Below are 25,156 nucleotides of genomic sequence, written 5' to 3' on the forward strand. Positions count from 1 at the left end.
CCGTCATTGCTCTTCCATCCTATAAACTGTACAGACAATTGTCAGACTCATTTCAATCCAATAATATACATTGAATTGATCCCATGCAATTTGCAAAACCCAAGCAGAAAGCTAGAAGTAATGACTTTTATCATACATGTATGAATATTTATTCTTTACAACTAAGTAGTTCCTGTGTTTATAACGCACAATGACAGGTGTTTGCCTTTGCCAGGAGAGTTATACATGTTTCAGAGTACATTCATGTTTTATGATCTGTGCAGACAGTGAGGCCGGTCACTCGTTGATGTCAGGAAAACACCAGTGACGTTACATGTCAAAAGCCATCGCATGATTGGACATGTGGTGGTAACCAATGCTTTCACACACAGTCGGGGTGGACCAAATGGGTCCATTGACCCAGTAGCATTAAGTTGCAATTAATGTAAAGAAACAGAGCAGGCATTCAAAAGATGTGGCTGCACAACCGTGACTCATAACACTGCTGCAAGTGGGTACTGCTACTAAGAGATGTCACTATAGGGGTGCAGGGGGTGTGGACCACACCCAGAAGTCACCCTCGAAGGGGGTGACACCAATATGCCGGCTTCTCTACCGTTGCAGGGAACAGGGTGCAGCAGTGTGACATTAACTAGCAGCGCCTGGCTCCTGGTGGAGCACTGTAAGAGTCTCAAGGGGGATGGGTGGGCATCTTCCCAGAAGGCCATGTCCCCTTCCAGCTAGGCCATGCACCTGGATTGAGGCCATTATGCCACACATCAGTGTCCCCAGTACACCATAATGCCAAACATCTGTGTCTCCAGTACACCATAATGCACACATCAGTGCCCGAATACACTATAATGCCACACACCAGTGTCCCCATTACACCATAATGCCACACACCAGTGTCCCCAGTACACCATAATGCCACACATCAGTGTCCCCAATACACCATAATGCCACACATCAGTGTCCCCAATACACCATAATGCCACACATCAGTGTTCCCAATACACCATAATGCCACACATCAGTGTTCCCAATACACCATAATGCCACACACCAGTGTCCCCAGTACACCATAATGCCACACATCAGTGTCCCCAATACACCATAATGCCACACATCAGTGTTCCCAATACACCATGATGCCACACATCAGTGTCCCCAGCACACCATAATGCCACACATCAGTGTCCCCAATACACCATAATGCCACACATCAGTGTTCCCAATACACCATGATGCCACACATCAGTGTCCCCAGCACACCATAATGCCACACATCAGTGTCCCCAGCACACCATAATGCCACACATCAGTGTCCCCAGTACACCATAATGCCACACATCAGTGTCCCCAGCACACCATAATGCCACACATCAGTGTCCCCAGTACACTATAATGCCACACATCAGTGTCCCCAATACACCATAATGCCACACATCAGTGTCCGAGTACACCATAATGCCACACATCAGTGTCCCCAGTACACCATAATGCCACACATCAGTGTACCCAGTACACCATAATGCCACACATCAGTGTCCCCAGTACACCATAATGCCACACATCAGTGTCCCCAGTACATCATAATGCCACACATCAGTGTCCCCAGTACACCATAATGCCACACATCAGTGTCCCCAGTACATCATAATGCCACACATCAGTGTACCCAGTACACCATAATGCCACACATCAGTGTCCCCAGTACACCATAATGCCACACATCAGTGTCCCAGTACACCATAATGCCACACATCAGTGTCCCCAGTACATCATAATGCCACACATCGGTGTACCCAGTATACCATAATGCCACACATCAGTGTCCCCAGTACACCATAACGCCAAACATCTGTGTCCCCAGTACACCATAATGCCACACATCAGTGTCCCCAATACACCATAATGCCACACACCAGTGTCCCCAGTACACCATAATGCCACACATCAGTGTCCCCAATACACCATAATGCCACACATCAGTGTTCCCAATACACCATAATGCCACACATCAGTGTTCCCAATACACCATAATGCCACACATCAGTGTTCCCAATACACCATAATGCCACACACCAGTGTCCCCAGTACACCATAATGCCACACATCAGTGTCCCCAATACACCATAATGCCACACATCAGTGTTCCCAATACACCATGATGCCACACATCAGTGTCCCCAGCACACCATAATGCCACACATCAGTGTCCCCAATACACCATAATGCCACACATCAGTGTTCCCAATACACCATGATGCCACACATCAGTGTCCCCAGCACACCATAATGCCACACATCAGTGTCCCCAGCACACCATAATGCCACACATCAGTGTCCCCAGTACACCATAATGCCACACATCAGTGTCCCCAGCACACCATAATGCCACACATCAGTGTCCCCAGTACACCATAATGCCACACATCAGTGTCCCCAATACACCATAATGCCACACATCAGTGTTCCCAATACACCATGATGCCACACATCAGTGTCCCCAGCACACCATAATGCCACACATCAGTGTCCGAGTACACCATAATGCCACACATCAGTGTCCCCAGTACACCATAATGCCACACATCAGTGTACCCAGTACACCATAATGCCACACATCAGTGTCCCCAGTACACCATAATGCCACACATCAGTGTCCCCAGTACATCATAATGCCACACATCAGTGTACCCAGTACACCATAATGCCACACATCAGTGTCCCCAGTACATCATAATGCCACACATCAGTGTACCCAGTACACCATAATGCCACACATCAGTGTCCCCAGTACACCATAATGCCACACATCAGTGTCCCAGTACACCATAATGCCACACATCAGTGTCCCCAGTACATCATAATGCCACACATCGGTGTACCCAGTATACCATAATGCCACACATCAGTGTCCCCAGTACACCATAACGCCAAACATCTGTGTCCCCAGTACACCATAATGCCACACATCAGTGTCCCCAATACACCATACTGTCACACATCAGTGTTCCCAGTACATCATAATGCCACACATCAGTGTCCCCAGTACACCATTTATTCCAAACATCGGTGTCCCCAGTACACCATAATCCCACACATCAGTGTCCCCAGTACACCATAATGCCACACATCAGTGTCCGAAATACACAATATGTCACAAATCAGTGTCCCCAATACACCACAATGCCACACATCAGTGTCCCCAATACACCTTAATGCCACACATCAGTGTCCCCCATACACAATATGCCACACACCAGTGTCCCCAGTACACCATAATGCCACACAGTGTCCCCAATACACAATATGCCACACATCAGTCTCCCTAATAAACAATATGCCACACGTCAGTGTCCCCAGTACACCATAATGCCACACATCAGTGCAGAGGCGTAACTAGGGTAGGGCGAGTGGGGCACGTGCCCTGGGCGCCTTGGCAGGTCCAGGGCATCATGCCCCACTCGCCCCCGTCACGCCGAAATGTGAGGGGAGGAGAGCGCAGCATCTCTCCCTCCGCGCACCGCTGCTACCAGCACTAGCAGCACTGCGTGTTTCCGGTTCCGGCAACGTTAGCCATTCAGAGCTTGCGGGCCGGCTCCTGATTGGCTGTCGGTCCGCGAGCTCTGATTGGCTAGCGAACTGGCGCCACATAGCCGCCGCCGGAGACCTGCAGTGGTGAGGGGCAGGAGAGGCGCTGCATTGCACTTTCCTCTCCTCACATAGCAGAGGGAAGCGCCGCAGCGGTGTGAGACTGATGGCCCGGGGGGGGGGGGGGGGAGAGAGTCTAGTAACTGGCAGTGTGGGGCATGTATCTGCATTGTGGGGCATGTAACTGGCACTGTGGGGCATGTATCTGGAACTGTGGGGCATGTAACTGGCACTGTGGGGCATGTATCTGGCACTGGGGGGCATGTAACTGGCACTGAGGGGGCATGTATCTGGCACTGTGGGGCAATGTAACTGGCACTGTGGGGCAATATATCTGGCAATGTGGGGCATGTATCTGCAACTGTCGGGCACTGTATCTGGCACTGTGGGGCATTGTATCTGGCACTGTGGGGCATGTAACTGGCACTTTGGGGCATGTAACTGGCACTGTGGGGCATGTATCTGGCACTGTGGGGCATGTAACTGGCACTGTGGGGCATGTATCTGGCATGGTGGGGCATGTAACTGGCACTGTGGGGCATGTATCTGGCATGGTGGGGCATGTAACTGGCACTGTGGGGCATGTATCTGGCACTGTGGGGCAATGTAACTGGCACTGTGGGGCATTTTCAGTGGCTGCACCCCTTCTGGTGCATGGCCACACCCCTGGTGTGTGGCCATGGCCATTTTTTTGCCGCACATACTTCATTTGGTGTGTTTTTTTTTGGGGGGGGGGCATTTTTTATCTTGCTCTGGGCTCCGAAAACCCTAGTTACGCCCCTGGTGGTCAGATCCTGTGTTGTGCTACATTACACCTGAAATACGGTGCCTCTGATACCTTGAAGCACTTTACCAACTACACTTACATAGATTAGACTGTGTTCTGTTTTTAGGGGGTTTTATTTTTGAGATAATATCCCAGCGATAACTGAACCAAATCTCCGGAGAGCACATAAATGCACCCACTACATTCAGACTTCTGAGGAGCTTGTGGGTTTAGCTCCCATTTACTAACTGAAAATCCACTAATCTACTATGGCCCTCCTTGGTGGAGGTATACTACACCTGTACTGTTCACTATTTAGGTATGAGCATGGCGGCATTGGACCACTTACATACAGTATGTTGTTTATTAATAGGAATGAGTCAGAAACTTGGAGAAAGGTGTCTGATAAATCTGTACACAGGGCCAGCGACAGGGGGGGTCAAAGGGGACACCTGTATCGGGCCCCATGGTCCAGAGGTGCCTTACGTATACACCACTTAGTGTTATGCAAGGATGTGAGACATCTTATCAAAATAGGGCAGTGAGCTATATGCGCTGTGGGCAGTGGCGTAACTAGAAATTTTTCTCCCCCAAGCCAAAAAATCCTTCGGCGCCCCCCCCCCCCCATAACCCCCATAATTGGCTTTAGCAGCCGCCGAAAATGGGGTGTGGCTTCGTTGACATGGGCGTGTCTTCGCGTAAAGGGGCGTGGCATTGCAGGAAAAGACTACCTTATACCCCAGTTTTGCAACCTGCACGCCCAGACGTTAGCCACCACAGGAAAGAAAAATAATCCTGATTCATGCCCCTTACATTATTTGTCATTTTTCCTCCTTATAGTAATGCCCAGTATACATTATTCCACATACTGCACCGGCCCTTAGACATTATTCCACGCACAATAATGCACATGACACAATATGCACACACCATAGTGCCCCCGACACATTATGCCACACACCGTAATGCCTGTGACACATTATGACAGGAATCGCAATGCCCGTTATACATTATGCTACACACTGCAATGCCCGATACATTATAGCACATACAATGTCTGTGACACAGTATGACACACACCACAATGATCCTGAGACATTATACCACATACCACAATGCCCGTGATATAGTATACAACACACCGTAATGCCTGACACATTATGACACACACCGCAATGTCCGTGATACATTATGCCAAACACTGCAGTGACCCTGAGACATTATACCACATACCACACAATGCCCGTGATATAGTATACCACACACCGTAATGCCCATTACACATTAAGTTCTACAGTAAGGCTTCCAATTACTTTTAAATTACCTGCTCGTTGCCAGGGGTTTCATGCTCTTGGTTCCAGGCATGGTGCCAGGGGTTTTCATGCTCAGGGTGTCATGCTCGTTGCCAGGGGTTTCATGCACTGGGTGTCATGCTCATTGCTAGGGGGTAGTGCTTGCTGCTAGGGCCGTGCTCCCAGTGCCACATATGCTCCCAGTGCCAGATATTCCCCCACAGTGCCAGGTATATGCACCCAGTGCCAGATATTCCCCCACAGTGCCAGGTATATGCCCCCAGTGCCAGATATTCCCCCACAGTGCCACATATACCCCCTCAGTGCCTGCTCCCCGCAGTGCCAAATATTCCCCCACAGTGCCAGGTATATGCCCCCAGTGCGAGATATTCCCCCACAGTGCCAGGTATATGCCCCTAGTGCCAGATCTTCCCTCACAGTGCCAGGTATATGCCCCCAGTGCCAGATCTTCCCCCACAGTGCCAGGTATATGCCCCCAGTGCCAGATCTTCCCCCACAGTGCCAGGTATATGCCCCCAGTGCCAGATATTCCCCCCAGTGCCAGGTATATGCCCCCAGTGCCAGATCTTCCCCCACAGTGCCAGGTATATGCCCCCAGTGCCAGGTATATGCCCCCCCCCCCCCAGTGCCAGATATTCCCCCACAGTGCCTGCTTCCCCCCCAGTGCCAGATATTCCCCCCCAGTGCCAGGTATATGCCCCCAGTGCCAGGTATATGCCCCCAGTGCCAGGTATATGCCCCCCCAGTGCCAGATATTCCCCCCCAGTGCCAGGTATATGCCCCCAGTGCCAGATATTCCCCCACAGTGCCAGGTATATGCCCCCAGTGCCAGGTATATGCCCCCCCCAGTGCCAGATATTCCCCCACAGTGCCTGCTTCCCCCCCAGTGCCAGGTATATGCCCCCAGTGCCAGGTATATGCCCCCAGTGCCAGGTATATGCCCCCCCAGTGCCAGATATTCCCCTACAGTGCCTGCTTCCCCCCCAGTGCCAGGTATATGCCCCCAGTGCCAGGTATATGCCCCCCCAGTGCCAGGTATATGCCCCCAGTGCCAGGTATATGCCCCCCCCAGTGCCTGCTTCCCCTCCCCCTCCTTTGTGTTGGAGGGACACGGAGCGCATAGCGCGCCTCTCCAATGTCCCTCCTGGCTCTCCCCCGGCCGGTCTAATAAAGGAAGTGTCGGTTCGTGAGCCAATCAGAGCTCACGAACGGCACTTCCTTTATTAGACCGGCCGGGGGAGAGCCAGGAGGGACACAGGAGAGGCGCGCGATGTGCGCTCCGTTTCCCTCCGTACACAGTAGGCAGCAGCGGAGGGAAGGAGGGAGAGGAGACCGCAGATTGACATGCGGACGCTCATCCGCATGTCAATCTGTTCTGTCAGTGGCGCCCCCGCAGCCCCTCGCCCCCAAGCCACCGCGAGGGCTGCGGGGGCAGTAGTTACGCCACTGGCTGTGGGCGCAGCTGCAGAGCAGGGACGTGCAGTCAAGGGAGGCAGTGCCTCCCCTGTGATTAATTATTAAAATAATATAAAGAAGATACTTATGACACATATTCTGTGTCATAAGTATCTTCTTTATGTAATTCTAATAATTTTCCTGCCTTAAATGTGTTTGGGAGGCACTGATAGCAGTGCCTCCCAAACATAATGGAAACGGGACAGAGTGGGGGGGGGGCGGGGCCAAGCAGTGGGCTGTAAAAGCCAATTCAAAAAGATGGGTAAAGCGGCACTTTTACAAGTGCCTTGCTGACAGGGACACCACCCCCATGACAGCGAGGCACCTGTGATTGGACAGCGGATCCAGTGCTGGATCCACTGTCCAATCACCCACACGTGGCGCTGGAAGTGGCGGGTCCCGGCGGTGAGTGGCGCTGGAGGTAGCCAGGAGGACCAGTGGCCCCGCAGTGTGTGCAGCTCTCCCCCATCCTCCTCCGTCCTCCCCCTGACCCGAGCGGTGGTGTGCGTCTCCCCCCCCTCCTCCTCCGGCTCCATCCTCCCGCTGACCGGAGTGGCTCTCCCTCTCCTCCGGCGTGGTCCTGCAGTGTGCAGCTCTCCCCAGCAGCAGCAGGTTAGTATATATATATATATAGACAAGATTCCCAAATCGCGCTAAAGAGTGACACAAGCAGCACCTCTAGAAGGACTTTCTGTTAGCTAAAGTCCAAATGAATGACAAATACAAAACAAGATCTGAGGGCGCTAAATATAGGAAATATTAATGAACACCATTAATCATTATCTAGACAAACAGATAATTTAAAAATTTATTAACAAACTCAGAACAGATTGATTCATTTTGAAAATGCTCAATGACATGGTGAATTCAACACCTTAACAGCTATTATGGATGTAATTCCTTGTTGCTGTGACTTCGACAGTATAACAGAATGTCAATCCGAAGGACCCAACGCGTTTCGTCCCGTAGGACTTCCTCAGGGGTATTGAATCTAGATAATAAAATACAATAACTAGACCATACAAAGTACAGTTATGGTACTAGGTAAGACAGAAGATAGCCATACATACCAATTGGATAGATACAACATGATTATAGTAGCTTGAAATAGTGAAAAACTTTTATGATGAATCTAAAAGACAATAGGTGAATTTAATGAGTGCCAGAGTAGAGAAAGGTGGTGTGTGAGGATAAGTGGTGCTATTCAGGGAAAAAATACATACCAGTGTATGTCTGAGTAAAAAACTCAAAACAAACAGGATTATCCTTAAAAAGACCAAACAAGGTCAAACATGAGGTCTGGGTCTGATCGAGAATTTAGGAACAGACCTAAAAAAATATATATTCTAGTGAATACAATATACGGGAGGAAAAAAACATTCCATAATTTTTTCACCACAGTGAAGTGTATACAAAATTATTAATACATACCGAAATTTCATGCAGTATTAAATAGCACTGGACGTGCAATAATGAAGCAATTTCCTCTTATAACGTATAAGGGCAGAAATGCCTAAAAAATATATATATGGTTGTCATTACCTATCTTTAAATACCTAATTACTACCAGAATCTCTTGTATCTAAATCCCAAAGGAGTATGGTTACAAACTTAATAATTACTATTAATACTTATTTAAAAAGCATCAAATCAATTTAATACCATAAAAAACATTCATACAGGCATAACGTTATATTTATGAAGGAATAGTGGAAAAAAGCTTTGTATATTACTTACAGAGATACATGTGCTCCTCACAGAGTCCAGTGGATAACTGTGATAGAGCCCAGGTCTCTGAATTTATCTACCTTCTAAGATTACCTCATTTCCTGTATCCATCTTATTGGTTCCTGAGCTATTACTAATTACCGGCCTAATATATAGCCTATTGAAGGGATATATAAGATATAACTTAGGGGTTCTTAATCCATTTAGTGCTTCCTAAATGAGCCCCATAGTCCATATAGATAGAAGGAGTAAAACGGGCCGTACTCGCAGTGTGCAATCCACAGACAAAAATCTAAAACTGCATACCAGGCGTGTGGAGCTGGAGCAGGGACCAGCTGCTGGAATGCTGATATCTCTGGTTGTGGGCATTAGAGACCAGCTGCCAGTGTCCACCAAAAGGGGAATGTCCCAGCTTTTGGAGTATACCCTCAGAAAAACTCTAAGTCAGACAGAATCTGAGATATCTGGCTGGGAAGAGCAATTAACAGGTTTGCATGGGGAGAACCACTTCGAAGTCGGATATGTCTGGTTCCCCAGGGCTGATTTTCAAAAATCTGGTACTCCTGGAAAAAGGGGACCATCAGCTATTGGCCTAGGTTCCTTATACTCCTGGGGCGCTTGGGCAACTGCCCTTGGACCTATACGAAAAGATGACCCTGCTGTCTGCCGACAATGGTAAAAGAAAGACCTTATCGCACTGCCCAGGAGTGATTGTATGTGTGTTTCTTGCTTTTGTACAGAGCGTGCGGACATCTAGCTACTGTGCACCATTTACCACTTACAGCAATGGAACACCAATGGCTCCCTGTGGTGCAATTGCCAACAGCATGTTTAATGGTAAGTAGGGAAGGGAAGAGGGCTACACATACCAGGGGGTTCTGATGAACACAGTACATATCTCCTCATTAACAGCAAGACATATGCCCAAATAACTTCATTTATATGCAGTGACAGTGGTGGGTATGCAAAACACTAAAGTATTAAAGTTTATTTATTAGATAGTACAAAGATCTAAAAACAAATTAATTTTATAACTGAGGCAATAATATACAATGTATATATGGGAATTCAATTGTAGACAAAGGGTGTGGATTGCCGCTGCCATGGCATTTAAAGGTGCGAGATGCAATGCTGTATCATAGCATCTCGCACCTTTCACCCATCCTCGGTTGAATCCAAAATTCGAGATTGGCCTGCCATAAAGTGTGGTGAATTCATCTGCCCTTAACTGAATTCTACAAACACATAGATTCCTGCGCTAATTAACTCTACAAAATGATATGGCTCAGAGTTTGCTTGACTCAATAAAAACAAAACAAAAAGGATAATTAAATATACTTTATATGATTCTTTTTTATTTTTATCACACATACATACATGTATGTTTAAAAATTAATTTAAGAATAAATTGATTAGACCGGTCTAAATAAAACATAAATCAAAAAAGCAAAAATCAGAACATAGTAATAAGCTAATAATAAGCTAAAGGAGGTGGATCATAAGTAAACTCCTGTGCACAGAAAAATCAATAAAAATACTAAAAATAAGTCCTTTGTATAGGATCGTGCAAATAGTTTGACCAGCTATAAATTGCAACAGTGTCTCGTTATGTTTTGTAGTGTTAGACACTCTTCATCAAATTGCCACTCAGCCAAAAAGTGCAACAGGTAAGTGTGACAAACGCTCCACAACGGAACTTTACATATGGTTCGCACCTGAAGCTGACATGCGGAACAGGAAAATAATGTGAGACGGTCTCGGGCTGCGGGAAGGCGCTTCGCTGGCGCCTGGTATGTTATTGTTAATTACCCCGACTTCCAGGCTCTGTGAGTCCGCGTCTTCGGGTGCCGTATGCAGACACCTGCGTCCCGTTAATAGGCACACCTTCACCGTTGATTCTCCTGATAATGCCTCTGGAGCCCGGCTTCCAGGCTCTGTGAGTCTCCGGGTGCCGTATGCAGACACCTGCGTTTTAGTGTTACTCACACGTTCACCATCAATTCTCCAGATAATGTCACTGGAAAAGATATGCTGTAAAAGTGCAATATAGCTGGTGCACAAAGGTCCAAATAGGCTGCTCCTCTGACGCGTTTCGCTCCTCTTATGGGGGCTTCCTCCTCTGAGGAAGCCCCCATAAGAGGAGCGAAACGCGTCAGAGGAGCAGCCTATTTGGACCTTTGTGCACCAGCTATATTGCACTTTTACAGCATATCTTTTCCAGTGACATTATCTGGAGAATTGATGGTGAACGTGTGAGTAACACTAAAACGCAGGTGTCTGCATACGGCACCCGGAGACTCACAGAGCCTGGAAGCCGGGCTCCAGAGGCATTATCAGGAGAATCAACGGTGAAGGTGTGCCTATTAACGGGACGCAGGTGTCTGCATACGGCACCCGAAGACGCGGACTCACAGAGCCTGGAAGTCGGGGTAATTAACAATAACATACCAGGCGCCAGCGAAGCGCCTTCCCGCAGCCCGAGACCGTCTCACATTATTTTCCTGTTCCGCATGTCAGCTTCAGGTGCGAACCATATGTAAAGTTCCGTTGTGGAGCGTTTGTCACACTTACCTGTTGCACTTTTTGGCTGAGTGGCAATTTGATGAAGAGTGTCTAACACTACAAAACATAACGAGACACTGTTGCAATTTATAGCTGGTCAAACTATTTGCACGATCCTATACAAAGGACTTATTTTTAGTATTTTTATTGATTTTTCTGTGCACAGGAGTTTACTTATGATCCACCTCCTTTAGCTTATTATTAGCTTATTACTATGTTCTGATTTTTGCTTTTTTGATTTATGTTTTATTTAGACCGGTCTAATCAATTTATTCTTAAATTAATTTTTAAACATACATGTATGTATGTGTGATAAAAATAAAAAAGAATCATATAAAGTATATTTAATTATCCTTTTTGTTTTGTTTTTATTGAGTCAAGCAAACTCTGAGCCATATCATTTTGTAGAGTTAATTAGCGCAGGAATCTATGTGTTTGTTGTTTCCAAGTTACCAGGGACTTTAAAGTGCCGGTTTCTCTCTGTTTGACTTGATTTACCCCAAGTCAATTTTTTCTTGCAGCTTGAACATATATTGTATTGGTTTAAATATTGATACTAAACATTGTATTAACACAACCATTTTAGTTGGGTTGTGGTATATTAGCGCCTGGTTAATTTTTGCATCTTAACTGAATTCTGTCAGAATCCAGTTCTACAAGCTTATTCATGTGATGCTTGGATAGTCAATGCTAGATATATCTTAGGCTAGTAAGTGTTAGGTGTATTGTGGAAGTAAAATAAATAAGAAAAAAACAAATCTTCATACAATATAATTTGCACCAGTGGGAATTATTTTAAAATATTTTAAGCCTTGGCCTGCGTTCTTACAAAATGTTGTTAACTTGCTACATTTGGGACATACTGTAGGCCCAAATGTATTAAGCCTTAAAAAGTGATAACGTGGAGACGGATATAGGAGGGAGACGTACTAAGCAGTGATAAGAGTGGTGAAGTGATCCAGTAGAGAAGTTACCTATGGCAACCAATCAGCTGTTCTGTATACTTTTATAGTATGCAAATTAGAAATGTTACGTCAACGCTGATTGGTTGCCATGGCCACTCTCTCCACTGTCTCACTTCTCCACTGTTTTCACTGCTTCATACATCTCCACCAAAGAGTGATAAAATACCATCCAACCAGCTCCTAACTGTAATTTTTTTAAATACAGTCTAGACATGGCAGTTAGGAAGCTGATTGGCTGGTACTTTATCACTCTTATCTGTCTCCACTTTATTATTTTTTAACGCTTAATACATTTGGGCCATAGCTCTTATGACTTGTAAGTAAAATATATAAAAAAGAAATGTTTAGAAAAAATATATGTTCAGATTAAGTAACCATTACTGGGTCATGGCAGGTAATCGTTAAAAGTTGTAATTGTCTGGTTTTATATAAAGGTAAAATATATGATCATTTATTGTCGAGCCTCAGAATGTGGTTTTGTAGTTGCTGATCACTTTATACTTATGATCGGTTCCGGCTGTTCCAGGTGAACCCTGAATAGTTTCCTTATGATTTTAGTCTTATGATGAATATGAAATAGAGTCTGACAATTAAAAACTACAAGGGAAAAAAGTAAAAAAAAAAAAAAAAAAAGACAGAAAATGTATCTAGAAGTGAAGAAATTCTCTCTCTGAATGAAACTGGAGCTAATAGATCTTTATCGCAGAATGTTTGGGGCTTTTCTAGATTGTGGGTGCCTTCTTGTAATTTGGAGCAACATATAAAATTATACTAAATTATGTTTAAAACTAACCTTTGTCATTCTCTACATTGCTCCTGGTAAGGACCTTTGTGTAGCAGTGCTCATCACAGTGCCTGAAGGAGGAAGCACGGGGTGGTTATGTCTCACATACCTAAACTGTACATCACCAGCGGCTCAGCCCATGGGTGTAGCTACAGTGGGTGCAAGGGGTGTTGTTGTTTGGGAACCCTGAAATTACCCTCTAAGCAATCTCTCTCTCTCTCTTTCTCTCTCTCTCTCTCTCTCTTTCTCTCTCTCTCTAAACCCCCATCCATGCTCTTGATTCACCCTCACAGTCACAGCTCCACACTGTAGGACAGTCAACTTCACCAAGCTTACAGACATCAAGCATCGCTTTTGAATCCCACCATACATTCAGTGGTACCGAGAGGAGGGGGGAGAGGGCTCTAATTACCTGGGCCCAGGTCTGTTGGTGGGGCCCAATGGGGGCCCAGGTCCCCCCCTCCTTACCTGGCAGCAGCAGCAGATGCAGCTTTTCTCCTCAACCCAGCACACGCTGTCGTGTGCTGGGCTGCAGTGTGGCCAGGGAGGCACTTAAAGTACTTTTTTCCCCTGAATTTTTTTTGCATGGCAATGCCTCCTGTGATTAGGTCACACCCCCTGAAAATTACTTGGGTCCAGCCAGGCTCTCTTCTGCCCTACATACATTGTGTCCAGCCAGGCTCTCTACTGCCCTACATACATTGTGTCCAGCCAGGCTCTCTACTGCCCTAAATACATTGTGTCCAGCCAGGCTCTCTACTGCCCTACATACATTGTGTCCAGCCAGGCTCTCTACTGCCCTACATACATTGTGTCCAGCCAGGCTCTCTACTGCCCTACATACATTGTGTCCAGCCAGGCTCTCTACTGCCCTACATACATTGTGTCCAGCCAGGCTCTCTACTGCCCTACATACATTGTGTCCAGCCAGGCTCTCTACTGCCCTACATACATTGTGTCCAGCCAGGCTCTCTACTGCCCTACATACATTGTGTCCAGCCAGGCTCTCTACTGCCCTACATACATTGTGTCCAGCCAGGCTCTCTACTGCCCTACATACATTGTGTCCAGCCAGGCTCTCTACTGCCCTACATACATTGTGTCCAGCCAGGCTCTCTACTGCCCTACATACATTGTGTCCAGCCAGGCTCTCTACTGCCCTACATACATTGTGTCCAGCCAGGCTCTCTACTGCCCTACATACATTGTGTCCAGCCAGGCTCTCTACTGCCCTACATACATTGTGTCCAGCCAGGCTCTCTACTGCCCTACAAACATTGTGTCCAGCCAGGCTCTCTACTGCCCTACATACATTGTGTCCAGCCAGGCTCTCTACTGCCCTACATACATTGTGTCCAGCCAGGCTCTCTACTGCCCTACATACATTGTGTCCAGCCAGGCTCTCTACTGCCCTACATACATTGTGTCCAGCCAGGCTCTCTACTGCCCTACATACATTGCATGCATATCAGCGCTTATTAACATCATATGTATGAAGATTTCAGCAAAGGACAGGGGACTAATGGCATTTTTGGATTAGTTCTGATGAAAATGCCATTATAATAGAGGCATTAAAACGTTGACAATTAACAAGCAGCTGCTGAGACAGATTTATGCATAGCTTGGACTGCCGCACCACGAACATGACTACCCATGTTAAGTAAATTGAGATTGAGGCGGGAGTGCCAGACCCTGTGATTTTGCCGTCTAGACTTGCAGCCACTCCGCGTGCCTCTCAGATTCACACCCTTAATGTCTCTTAGATATTATGGATTATTGTAACAGTTAATCTTCTTCCTTCCCAGACACAATAATGCTTTTCTATCAGCCGGATGCCTCTTCCAGTATCCCAGTCCCTCTGCTGAGGACAGGAAACACCTGGTGGTCTGATAAGAATGTGAAGTTCCGAAATCCAGAACCAACAGGGAATCTCGTCCAGGCATTTGCTGGTAAAGTGCATTGGCCACATAATATGCATAATGTTACTTTATGAAAGTGAGGTGTATAATCTTGTAGAATCATGGTTCTGACTTCACAGGAAGTGCCAGACCTCCATACTGGCAGAAACCAGTTTATGAGCTTGATCCTCTGGAACCCTCTAACAATGGCTACCTAAACGACGACTTGATCAACTGGATGAGAGTGGCCGCACTCCCAAACTTCAGAAAGCTCTACAGACGCCTCTCCCGTGTACAACAGTTCTCTGATGGCCTCCCGGCTGGCAATTACAGCTACATCATTGATTATAGTATCCTTTCTACTGATGATAGTTGATGTGTAGGCAGGGCCAGCAAGAGAAATCTTGGCAACCGGTACACCGATATCTTTGTGGCCATGTGCACTTCCCATGTCCCCCCACTTTTAAAAGCAGATGGTGGCTTTACCAAAAATAAATAGAAATGTAAAAAAAAAAAATACTTTTCGTGTGTGTATATATATATATATATACATACACACACACACACACACACACACACACACACACATATACACACACACACACACACACACACACACACACACACACACACACATATATATATATATATATATATACACAAACAAATCTAGAAAACCACAGCACTCGCCACCCCAGAAGCGGGGTGCAATATCTGCACTCACCACTCATAGGGTGGGGTGCATGCAGCCCATGGCCACCAACCCAAATATATACAAACAGAAAGTTCAGCACTCACCATAGCAAGCTCACTTATCCTCACAACATCAATAAATAAATTATTATTTATTTATTGATGATATGAGGATAAGTGAGCTTGCTATGGTGAGTGCTGAACTTTCTGTTTGTATATATATATATACACACACACACACACATATACACATACATACATATGTGTTCCTGCTGGTATGCCTGGCTCCTCAATGTCGGCAGGGACAGACAGGGAGGGCAAGGCTGATGCAGCGTCATTATGGCAACGCATAACGGACCACCAGGACCATACCAAGTTACAGGGTAACCTAGGGGGCAGGGCCGGTTCTAGACCAAATGCAGCCCAGGACAAAAATTTCCTATGGTAGGGGGTGGCCTGTTTAAGCTCCAGGCTGAGACATGCTAGGACTGGTAGTTTCACTGCCACATAACAACATGCCAAATGTAAAGAACAAACTTTAGTGTCAAGAGGAAACAACATGGAGCTCTGCAGCTTCTGTGGAAGTACAAAGGCAGGAAGGCATGCTGGGACTTCTACTCCCACAGCTATGGAACAAGGCGGTACTCATGGGCTGGCGGTCCGGTTGGGCAATGCTCCCAGGGGAAGGTTCCTACAGGCATCCAATCCACTGCACACCACTTTCCCCACCTCAGCTCAGCCTGTGTCACAGGGGTCTCCCGGTCTGCTTACACCGGGGGAGGAGGGTGGGGGCATAGTCCAGGCCATGGACAGCATGGTGACAGGTCCCAGGCTACCATTTTGGCCAGTCTAGGCTGTGGGCACTTGTCCACTCTATACATGCTGCAGCCTGGGTGATGGGAGTAGTCGGGGGTGGGTTGCTGCCGCCAGACTCCAGTGTGTGGCTGTGAGGGGTAGGCACAGCCTGGTGGGTGGGGGTCTCTACTGGTTGCCAGTTGGTCACTGTGCCACTGCCCTGCTTGCCAGTAATGAACCAACACTGCGGGAGGGGGTGGGGGGGGGGGGGGCAATTGGTGAAGGCTGCACCGTGTTTTTGTAACTTAAATCACAGACAGCTGGTGTATTCACTTTAAAAACATTATTAGTAGCTGTGGCACCATTTTTTGTGCCCCTTACCCTCAGGCCCCGGTACGGGTGTCCCCTTTGTCCCTCCCTGTCGCCGAACCTGTGTGTCGGAAAAAGAGATATATAACTATATATAAAGGCCATTTACAAACCAGAAATAATGGGGGCCTACGGTGTAAGTGCTATATCATTAAAATATCCACTTATTACAGAAATGCGCTCTTGACCTGTTTCGCACTGTGCACATGTGCTGCAATTGTGTTGCAGCTCCAGATGCAGTGTGCGGGAAGCCGCAGTGCTACTTGGGGTAGGAGACTGGGATGCCGATGCTGCAGCAGGAGGCGTCGATGTACACCAGACGCCTCTTGCAGTATTTGCGCACAGCTGTGACAATAGAGTCCATACCTTAATTAGCCCCTACAAGCCAAAGAACAGTCCAGTACAGACACCCTCTCACAGGCTTTTTTTGAGTCTACTACAATGTTACAGAGGAGAGGGCCCGCACAGAGCCTGCACACGGGCCCGGTCTTATCTTAAACTACCTCTGCATTAGATGGCTGGGACTGACCTATAATTAGACCCCTTTCCTTTTTTGATGCATACCCAGGGCCGGATTAACGATGGGGCGGATGGAGCTGCAGCTCCAGGCCCCCCATTGAAAATAGGCCAAAAGAGTCTCCTGCAATGCAGCCAGCCAGCGATGACAGGAGAAATACCTTTCTCTTGTCATCACTCATCAACAGCATAAGCCTCCGCCCCGGCCAATGCTCCACCTACACCCTCCGCTCTGCCTGCACTGCAGTGTGTACACCCACCCCCATGTTACCTGAAGCACAGATCACGTCCGTGCTAAGCTCCGCCTAAACCGCGATAAGCTCTGCCCCCTCGGCGTTCTGCAGCTGTGCTTCCTTTCCTCTCCCATGCCATCTGATCCAAGGCTCTGTCCCCAGACCGTAAGTTCCACTCACTGCTCCACTCCTTCCAGCCCACACTGAGCGTGGAGCCACCCCCCCTTCCCCCTGGAAGCCTGAAGCTCCGCCCAAAGGTCCGATTAGCTCCGCCCCCTGGGCAGTCAGTGGCTTTGTTTATTTTCCTGGCATCTGAAGTCATGAAAATTCAGCTGCTGCTGTCACTCAGTCAGCCAGTGTGCAGAGGCGGATTAAGGTCCAGGGGGGCTTGGACACTTACATGAGGGGCCCCCATTGCTTAAAGAGTGTAAAGTATATGTATGTATATATATATATATATATATATATATATGGCATGGCAGGGCTGTATGTAGCAGGATGCCAAGTGTGCCACACAGCGCAGTTTGCCTGGAGGTGGCACTCGGAACTAGCAGTTGCAGCAATGTCTATTTTGCCGGGCCTGCCACCAGCAAACCAGGAAGTGGAGAGCGACGAGCCACACAGCATCTCCCTGAATTTCTTGCCCATTGGGACCCATGAAGCCGGGGAACTAAGGAGCAATCAGCCCGACAGCAGGTACAGACATCAGTCGCACTTACAGGAGATAGTGACAGCAGTGCAGTTACTACTGTACTGGGAGCAAGCAGCACTGGAGTCTGACCGTTTGTTCCAGACAGCGCTGCTTGCAGAACGCTCTTCTGTATTGAGCATTTGCAACTTTGGCCTCCAAATAACCAGACTGGGACACACTATAATGGAGTCATGATAATCTGCTACTGCCCCCATCTCGTGCTGTTCCCATCACTATTACCCCCCTTCATCCACTGCGCTACTGCCCCCATCTCCTGCTGTTCCCATCACTATTACCCCCCTTCATCCACTGCGCTACTGCCCCCATCTCCTGCTGTTCCCATCACTACTGTCCCCATCTCCTGCTGTTCCCATCACTACTGTCCCCATCATACCCTCCTGTCCCCTGCACTACTGCCCCCATCTCCTGCTGTTCCCATCACTACTGTCCCCATCATACCCTCCTGTCCCCTGCACTACTGCCCCCATCTCCTGCTGTTCCCATCACTACTGTCCCCATCATACCCTCCTGTCCCCTGCACTACTGCCCCCATCTCCTGCTGTTCCCATCACTTCTGCCCCCTTCATACCCTCCTACCAGGGACGTGCAGTGAGCTAAATGGTTCAGGAGGCACTAGCTAGCACCAGAGAAAGATTTAAACGCAATATATTTGTCAAAGGGTAAATCTGGACATTATACACAGGTGCAGCAGTATAAATCCCTGGAAATTTTGTGAGTTTTGATATGAGAGGTGCGTAAAAGATTGCAAGGTGAGGCACTGCCTCACCTGCCATAGACTTTTACTGCAGAGATTTGGCTATAAAAATTATTAGAATAATAAAAAAAAAAGATATTTCAAGCATATTCTTTGTATTTTACATATACTTTATACAGTAAAAACTCTGGTGCAAACGTTAGTATGACAGGAAAGGCTCTGCCTTACCTGCCTCACCCCACCGCACGTCACTGCCTCCTACAGCCCCCCATCTCCTGCTGTTCCCATTAGTACTGCCCCCACATGCTATGTGTTTCTTCATACTGTGCCTGCCTCCTACATCCATCTCCATCTCTCTCTCTCTCTCTCTCTCTCTCTCTCTCTCTCTCTCTCTCTCTCTCTCTCTCTCTCTCAATTCACCATTGTTGTCTAGCAGAATGTGTATAAAGGGTACTACATGAACATGGTGAATGCTCTGCATTATATGGTGGTCACTAAGGGGGTCATTCCGAGTTGATCACACGTAGCAACTTTGTGCTGCTTGTGCGATCAACTAGACGCCGCCTATGGGGGAGTGTATTTTAGCATAGCAGGGCTGCGATCGCTTGTGCAGCACTGCTATGCTAAAAAAGTTTTGTGCAGCAGTAGACCAGCCCTGCAGTTACTTACCCTGTGTGATGGATCCAGCGACGAAGGTCCTGGAATTGACGTCAGACATCAGCACACCAAATGCCTTGATATACCTGCGTTCGGATCTCCACGCCCGGAAAATGGTGACTATCCGCCCCGAAACGCCTCCCCACTATCAATCTTCTTGCGATCGCGCTAGCGATCACTTTCATCTTTCTTCTGGTCGCTGCCCAGCAACGGTCGTCGCCAGGCAACGACGCGCGTGCGCAATGTGGCCACCGCACATGCGCAGTTCCAACCCGTTCGCACGCAGCGAGGAACTGCTGCGTGCGAATGGGTCAGAATGACCCCCTAAGATGTTGTCTGTATTATACGTATTATACTAAACATTTAATCACACAAAGGTTGAAAATGAAGAATATTTTCAGAGAGTGCAATTTCAATGTTCAAAGGGTAGATGTTTCAAAGGCATAATTGTTCTTTGCCATAAACATTAAAGGTAATAAAAAAATTGTTAGCTATCTCTAATAATAATAATAATATAATAATAATAATAATAATAATAATAATAATAAACACAAAAGTCTGAATAAAAGTTAATACCTGCATGGTGAAGTCTACTTAACTAGTATTGTAATGGTATTTGCACCACCTTATTACTTGATTTATAATCGCTATCTCAGGATGGCAACGACAGTTTCAATTTGTTTTTGTTTTAATATATTTTATATCTAATGATTTTTTTGAGGTTTTTTTTATAATCTTAAAGATTTTTTTTACATTTTATTTGTATTTTTTAATTAAAAAATAAAACTGAGAGCCCAAACCAGCTCACGCATGAACATCTGCAATGCAGTAAGTTAAGGTGCATACACACTGTGCGATAAAACAGACGATATTGCTACTTTTCACCTTTCTGAGCACTATCATTTGTGATATCGCACAGTGTGTATGCTGAATGCGCCGGTTGATGCGTGCTCCTGGGGTTGTTAATGAACCTCGCTGTCGGCCATGCATGCAGCTCAATTTGGACTTGATGTCCAAAGCTGCAAGCATGGCCCGGGCACGGCATGATGTCACTGTGCAATATCGCACAGTGTGTATGCCCATGTCGGGTGGCCTGGGCGTGGAGGGAACATAATGTGTGATGTTGCTCATTGAGCGCATCGCACAGTTTGTACGGGGCTTTAAACCTTACCGCCCTGATCCAGTATTGCCATTCCAGCTCTTTAATTTTCTAAAAAGAAGGCAACCAAGAAGCAGTTAATTTATTAATTTAATACAGTGCTATAAATGTGGGATGAACACTTACATAAATATGGCAATAACAGTGAACAATTTTGGATTTTTTTTCTTTTTTTATTAATCTAAACTACTCTAGCACTCAATAAAAGTCAAACAATACAGATCGCCACTTTCACAAAAAATAAAACTTTTTTCTTGTTATAGCTCCACTATAAAGTAGATGAAGGTGTGCACCAGTTATGCCCTCCATAACGATAGCCACACTCACAGCACAGGCCACACCCTATGTAGACCACAGACCCACAGTACTGGTCACACCCCCACATCAGTCATTCTGCTGCAGCAATTGTCCCTGCCCCCACAGCGGCACACAATAGGCCCTTCATAAATCTCAGCTCCAGGCCCATGTCGACCTTAATCTGGCACTGTGCATACCACATACAACCTTATTTGCAACATTGAATAGGACAGGTCAAAGTGAGTCTGTGTTGTAAACAACCCTTTAATATAAATGTTCTATATCTGAGTTGCCCGTTCTACAGTGTCTAATTACCACTCACTGTACATGTGTATTTGTCTGTGGATATACAGTACTGTGGTTTGTTATATTATAGGTTGTGCTCAGAATAAACTATCATCTTAACTTGCACAATCAGATTTTCCTGTGTCGAAGTTCGGAGGGAAAAAGCATGTTATCCTGACCACGTTGTCATGGTGTGGAGGAAGTAACATGTTTCTGGGAATTGCGTACACCGTGACCGGAGCAGCCATTATACTAACAGCATTTGTAATGCTTGCTGTGTTCTTGAAGAAAAGGAAGCCCAAAAGAAAATCGTTCTCAGGGAGATAAACTTTGCAAACGCTGCAAGAAGTGAAAACACAGTTACCTTAACCATCTCTGCTACATATGGGAAACATTTTATCTGTGCATAGGGAATAAGGACAAATGAGTAGCTCTTAGTGATGAACCACACTCTGGTAAGGGTAATATCACATAGGTATTTGTGTCTGTATTTTAGCCTTAGGAACTTCTCACTTATCCCTCTCAATATGTGGGAACCTTTGTGAGAGGAGCAGCACTTATACGAGCTGTTATGTACAGTGAGGTAGAGAATAAGACCTGGAGGTAGTATACATTGTACGCTTTATGTGCAGTGTTTCTTAGTATTGTTCTTGTGTGTTTAGATGGCCTGCGCTCTGTTATCAGGAGACAGCTCCACACAGCACCTTGGCACGTCTGGAGATGACAAATATGAAGAGATGTGCTGTGCAGAACTGTCAGCGTCACATCAGTCCCAGCTCCTGTCACCATATAACCATGTCTTTCAATAAATACAGCTTGTAAAATGTTTCTCCTAAAATACTAATTTATCACTTAAATGAGTCATGAGAGCAGGGCCGGATTATGTTCAGGGCCCCACACATCAGCTTTCCCATCTGGTGAGGCAGGTCAGGATGCAAGAGAGCTGGATCAGTGTTGACCTCATTCTGGTTCTGTTTCCCAGCATGCTAATGGATAAAAAGTGATGGAGCCCTGATCCCGCAGGTGGGTGACTGATCACTTCTACACTGCTGCAGTAAGATCATCTGCTATTCTCGCTTGTGAGTGGCTGGCAGGTCACAGTGACTGTTAATGGCAAGACTTGATTTGACAACAGCAATTTGGGTGTTTGAAGTTTTTTTGGTGATTTTATTTACAATGCTTGAAGTGCACCCAAAAATGTTCTCAATGGAGGTGCAATAGGAAAGTGCAATATGCAGCATTCTATTATCTATTATTATTAGGGTATACTTCTCTACTCTCCAAGACCCTCCAGGGAGACTCCCAAATTTCTATGAATCTCTAAGTTCCCAAAAGAGTAAGGTGGGGAGGATAGGGAGAATAAAGCTGGTAACTGTGGCCCGTGGGGAGAGGGCGATATCAACATGACGCAGTTCTTTAATAATCGTATAATTTGACCACTATTGGCATGTTACAGTGAGGGGTGGGGTTAATTATGCAAGTAGCCCTGCCCCACCCCCATCAGCTGATACCTGCGTAAAGTAGGTAAGTATGATGTAGAGTGGAAATGGTTGTGTACCGCTCAGCAGAGCAAGGAAAACCTCACAAATTCTCCCTCCCAGACCTTTATTGCAACAAGAAAATCTCACTCTACTAAATGAAACCTTGTTTCTGCATTGTTCCACCAAACTTCATATTGCCAAGAATGCCTTCAGTTCCAACTCCTCCCATTTCAGCTGTCATCATGTTCTGTAAGTGTATGCACCATCAAAGAAGATTTTGCATTGTGCTAAAATACACTACCCAACAAAGAGCCAATGTGACATTATCCTTAGAGGGAGATTCAAGAATTTTATTTGCAGTGATAAGTAATGGGCATCCAATGGAGCAATTCAATTGTTGTTCCAATCAAGCATGACTGCCATGGGTGCCTATTACTTATCACGCTTCTCACACCCAAAAGTACTAAGTTCACCTGTGTGATAACATGGGAACAAATAAACTTTCTATGTTAAAGATACTGGAGTAACTGATATTTTTATAGGAAAAATAATCCTGAAACTTTAAGATTCCTTGTGTGCTTGAAACCCCTGAGATTGGCCACTTATCTCTGAATACACTGATCTGGCCAAAAATAAAAACTGAATTAAATGGCAGTAATTGTTCAGGCTCTGTTCTTTTCATTTAACCACTACCAGCAGGAGAACCAAATAAGCATATCTAATACAAGTTCTCCCAAAGTATTGTATATTTCGATACCTTAAATCAGAGTTTCCCAAAGTCCACTATTACGGCCCAGTTTTTTTTTAATTGAGTATTATTAATTACCTCTTATAAACAATATACAGAAATAAAGGAGGGGGGGGGGGCGGGGACATTCAAAGTGCAATACTTTTTTTTTAGATATATATTGTTTATATTGTTTTTTTCAAGATAGTACAGACAATACAAACAGTTCAAAATTGTGATGGTATACAGACTGATATAACAAGATAACAAGGTATATCGATGTAACAACAATAATACAAGAAAATTGTATAGATGTGATCCGTCAGGAAAACAAAAGAGTTCATCATCGTATGCTGAGACATCATCAGAAATACATCAAATCTGTATAAACACCCTGAAAAGCAAATACAGCATAGTACGGAAAATTTTAACCGCATAAACATGAATATGACAAGACAAAGGGTAACGGGTAGGGGAGGATAAAATTAGGGACGAGAAAAAGGGGAGGGAGAAAGGGGTAGGGGGGGGGGGGGATGAACAGGTAAATGAAGTGCATTTGTTAACAAGTGTGTATCCAGATAATGTAACGGCAGCATTATGGGGAGTCTAATGGTATCTGGTCTTTATAGGTGGAAGCAGTTTTAAAAGCTAACCAAGAGAACCATGTAGCGACATAGGGGGTCATTCCGAGTTGATCGCTAGCTGCGGTTGTTCGCAGCGTAGCGATCAGTGAGAAAAATGGCTAATCTGCGCATGCGTATGATCCGCAATGCGCACGCGCGTCATATGGGTACAAAATCCATTGTGGTTTTGCACAGGTTCTAGCGACGATTACATTTGCACAGACGGCTGCAAGGTGATTGACAGAAAGTGGGCGTTTCTGGGTGTCAACTGACCATTTTCAGGGAGTGCTTAGAAAAACACAGGCGTGTCGGGGAAAACGCAGGCGTGGCTGGGTGTTCACTGGGCGGGTGTGTGATGTCAAAAGCCGTCCCTCCATCGTTAGAATCAATGCACAGGATAAGTAACTACAGGGCTGGTCTTGTTTTGCACAAAATGTGTTTGCAGGCGCTCTGCTGCACAGGCATTCACACTTCTGCAAAGCGAAAATACACTCCCCGTTGGGCGGCGACAATGCGTTTGCACGGCTGCTAAAAACTGCTAGCGAGCGATCAACTCGGAATGACCCCCATAGTCAGAATGTTTTTCCAGTGCTGAATAGTAAATATCTTCCATAGTTCTATAAAACTCTATTCTTTGGAACCATTCCCATATCGTGGGAGGGTTTGAAGATCTCCAATGAACCGGTATTACAGCTCTCGCTGCATTATTAAGGCGTTTAAGAAGGGACTGTTTATATTTGAGTAGCAGAGGTGTAGTGTGAGAGAGCAACCAGAAATCGAGCTCAGTGGGAGCCTGTAACCCCAA

At 46.1% G+C, this 25,156-nt stretch overlaps 1 protein-coding gene across 1 annotated transcript; it reads left to right on the forward strand.

The window, feature by feature from the left end:
- The first annotated feature begins 9,512 nt into the window (after positions 1–9,512).
- On the forward strand, positions 9,513–23,699 carry LOC134986796 (cell cycle control protein 50C-like). The gene is made up of 4 exons (XM_063950459.1): positions 9,513–9,738; positions 15,018–15,161; positions 15,251–15,460; positions 21,654–23,699. Exons 1-4 carry the CDS (start codon positions 9,552–9,554, stop codon positions 21,845–21,847), a joined length of 735 nt encoding a protein of 244 aa, XP_063806529.1. The 5' UTR covers positions 9,513–9,551; the 3' UTR covers positions 21,848–23,699.
- The last annotated feature ends 1,457 nt before the right edge of the window (positions 23,700–25,156 follow it).

This window comes from Pseudophryne corroboree, chromosome 2, assembly GCF_028390025.1.
Source record: "Pseudophryne corroboree isolate aPseCor3 chromosome 2, aPseCor3.hap2, whole genome shotgun sequence".
In the NCBI taxonomy this organism is placed as follows: Eukaryota; Metazoa; Chordata; class Amphibia; order Anura; family Myobatrachidae; genus Pseudophryne; species Pseudophryne corroboree.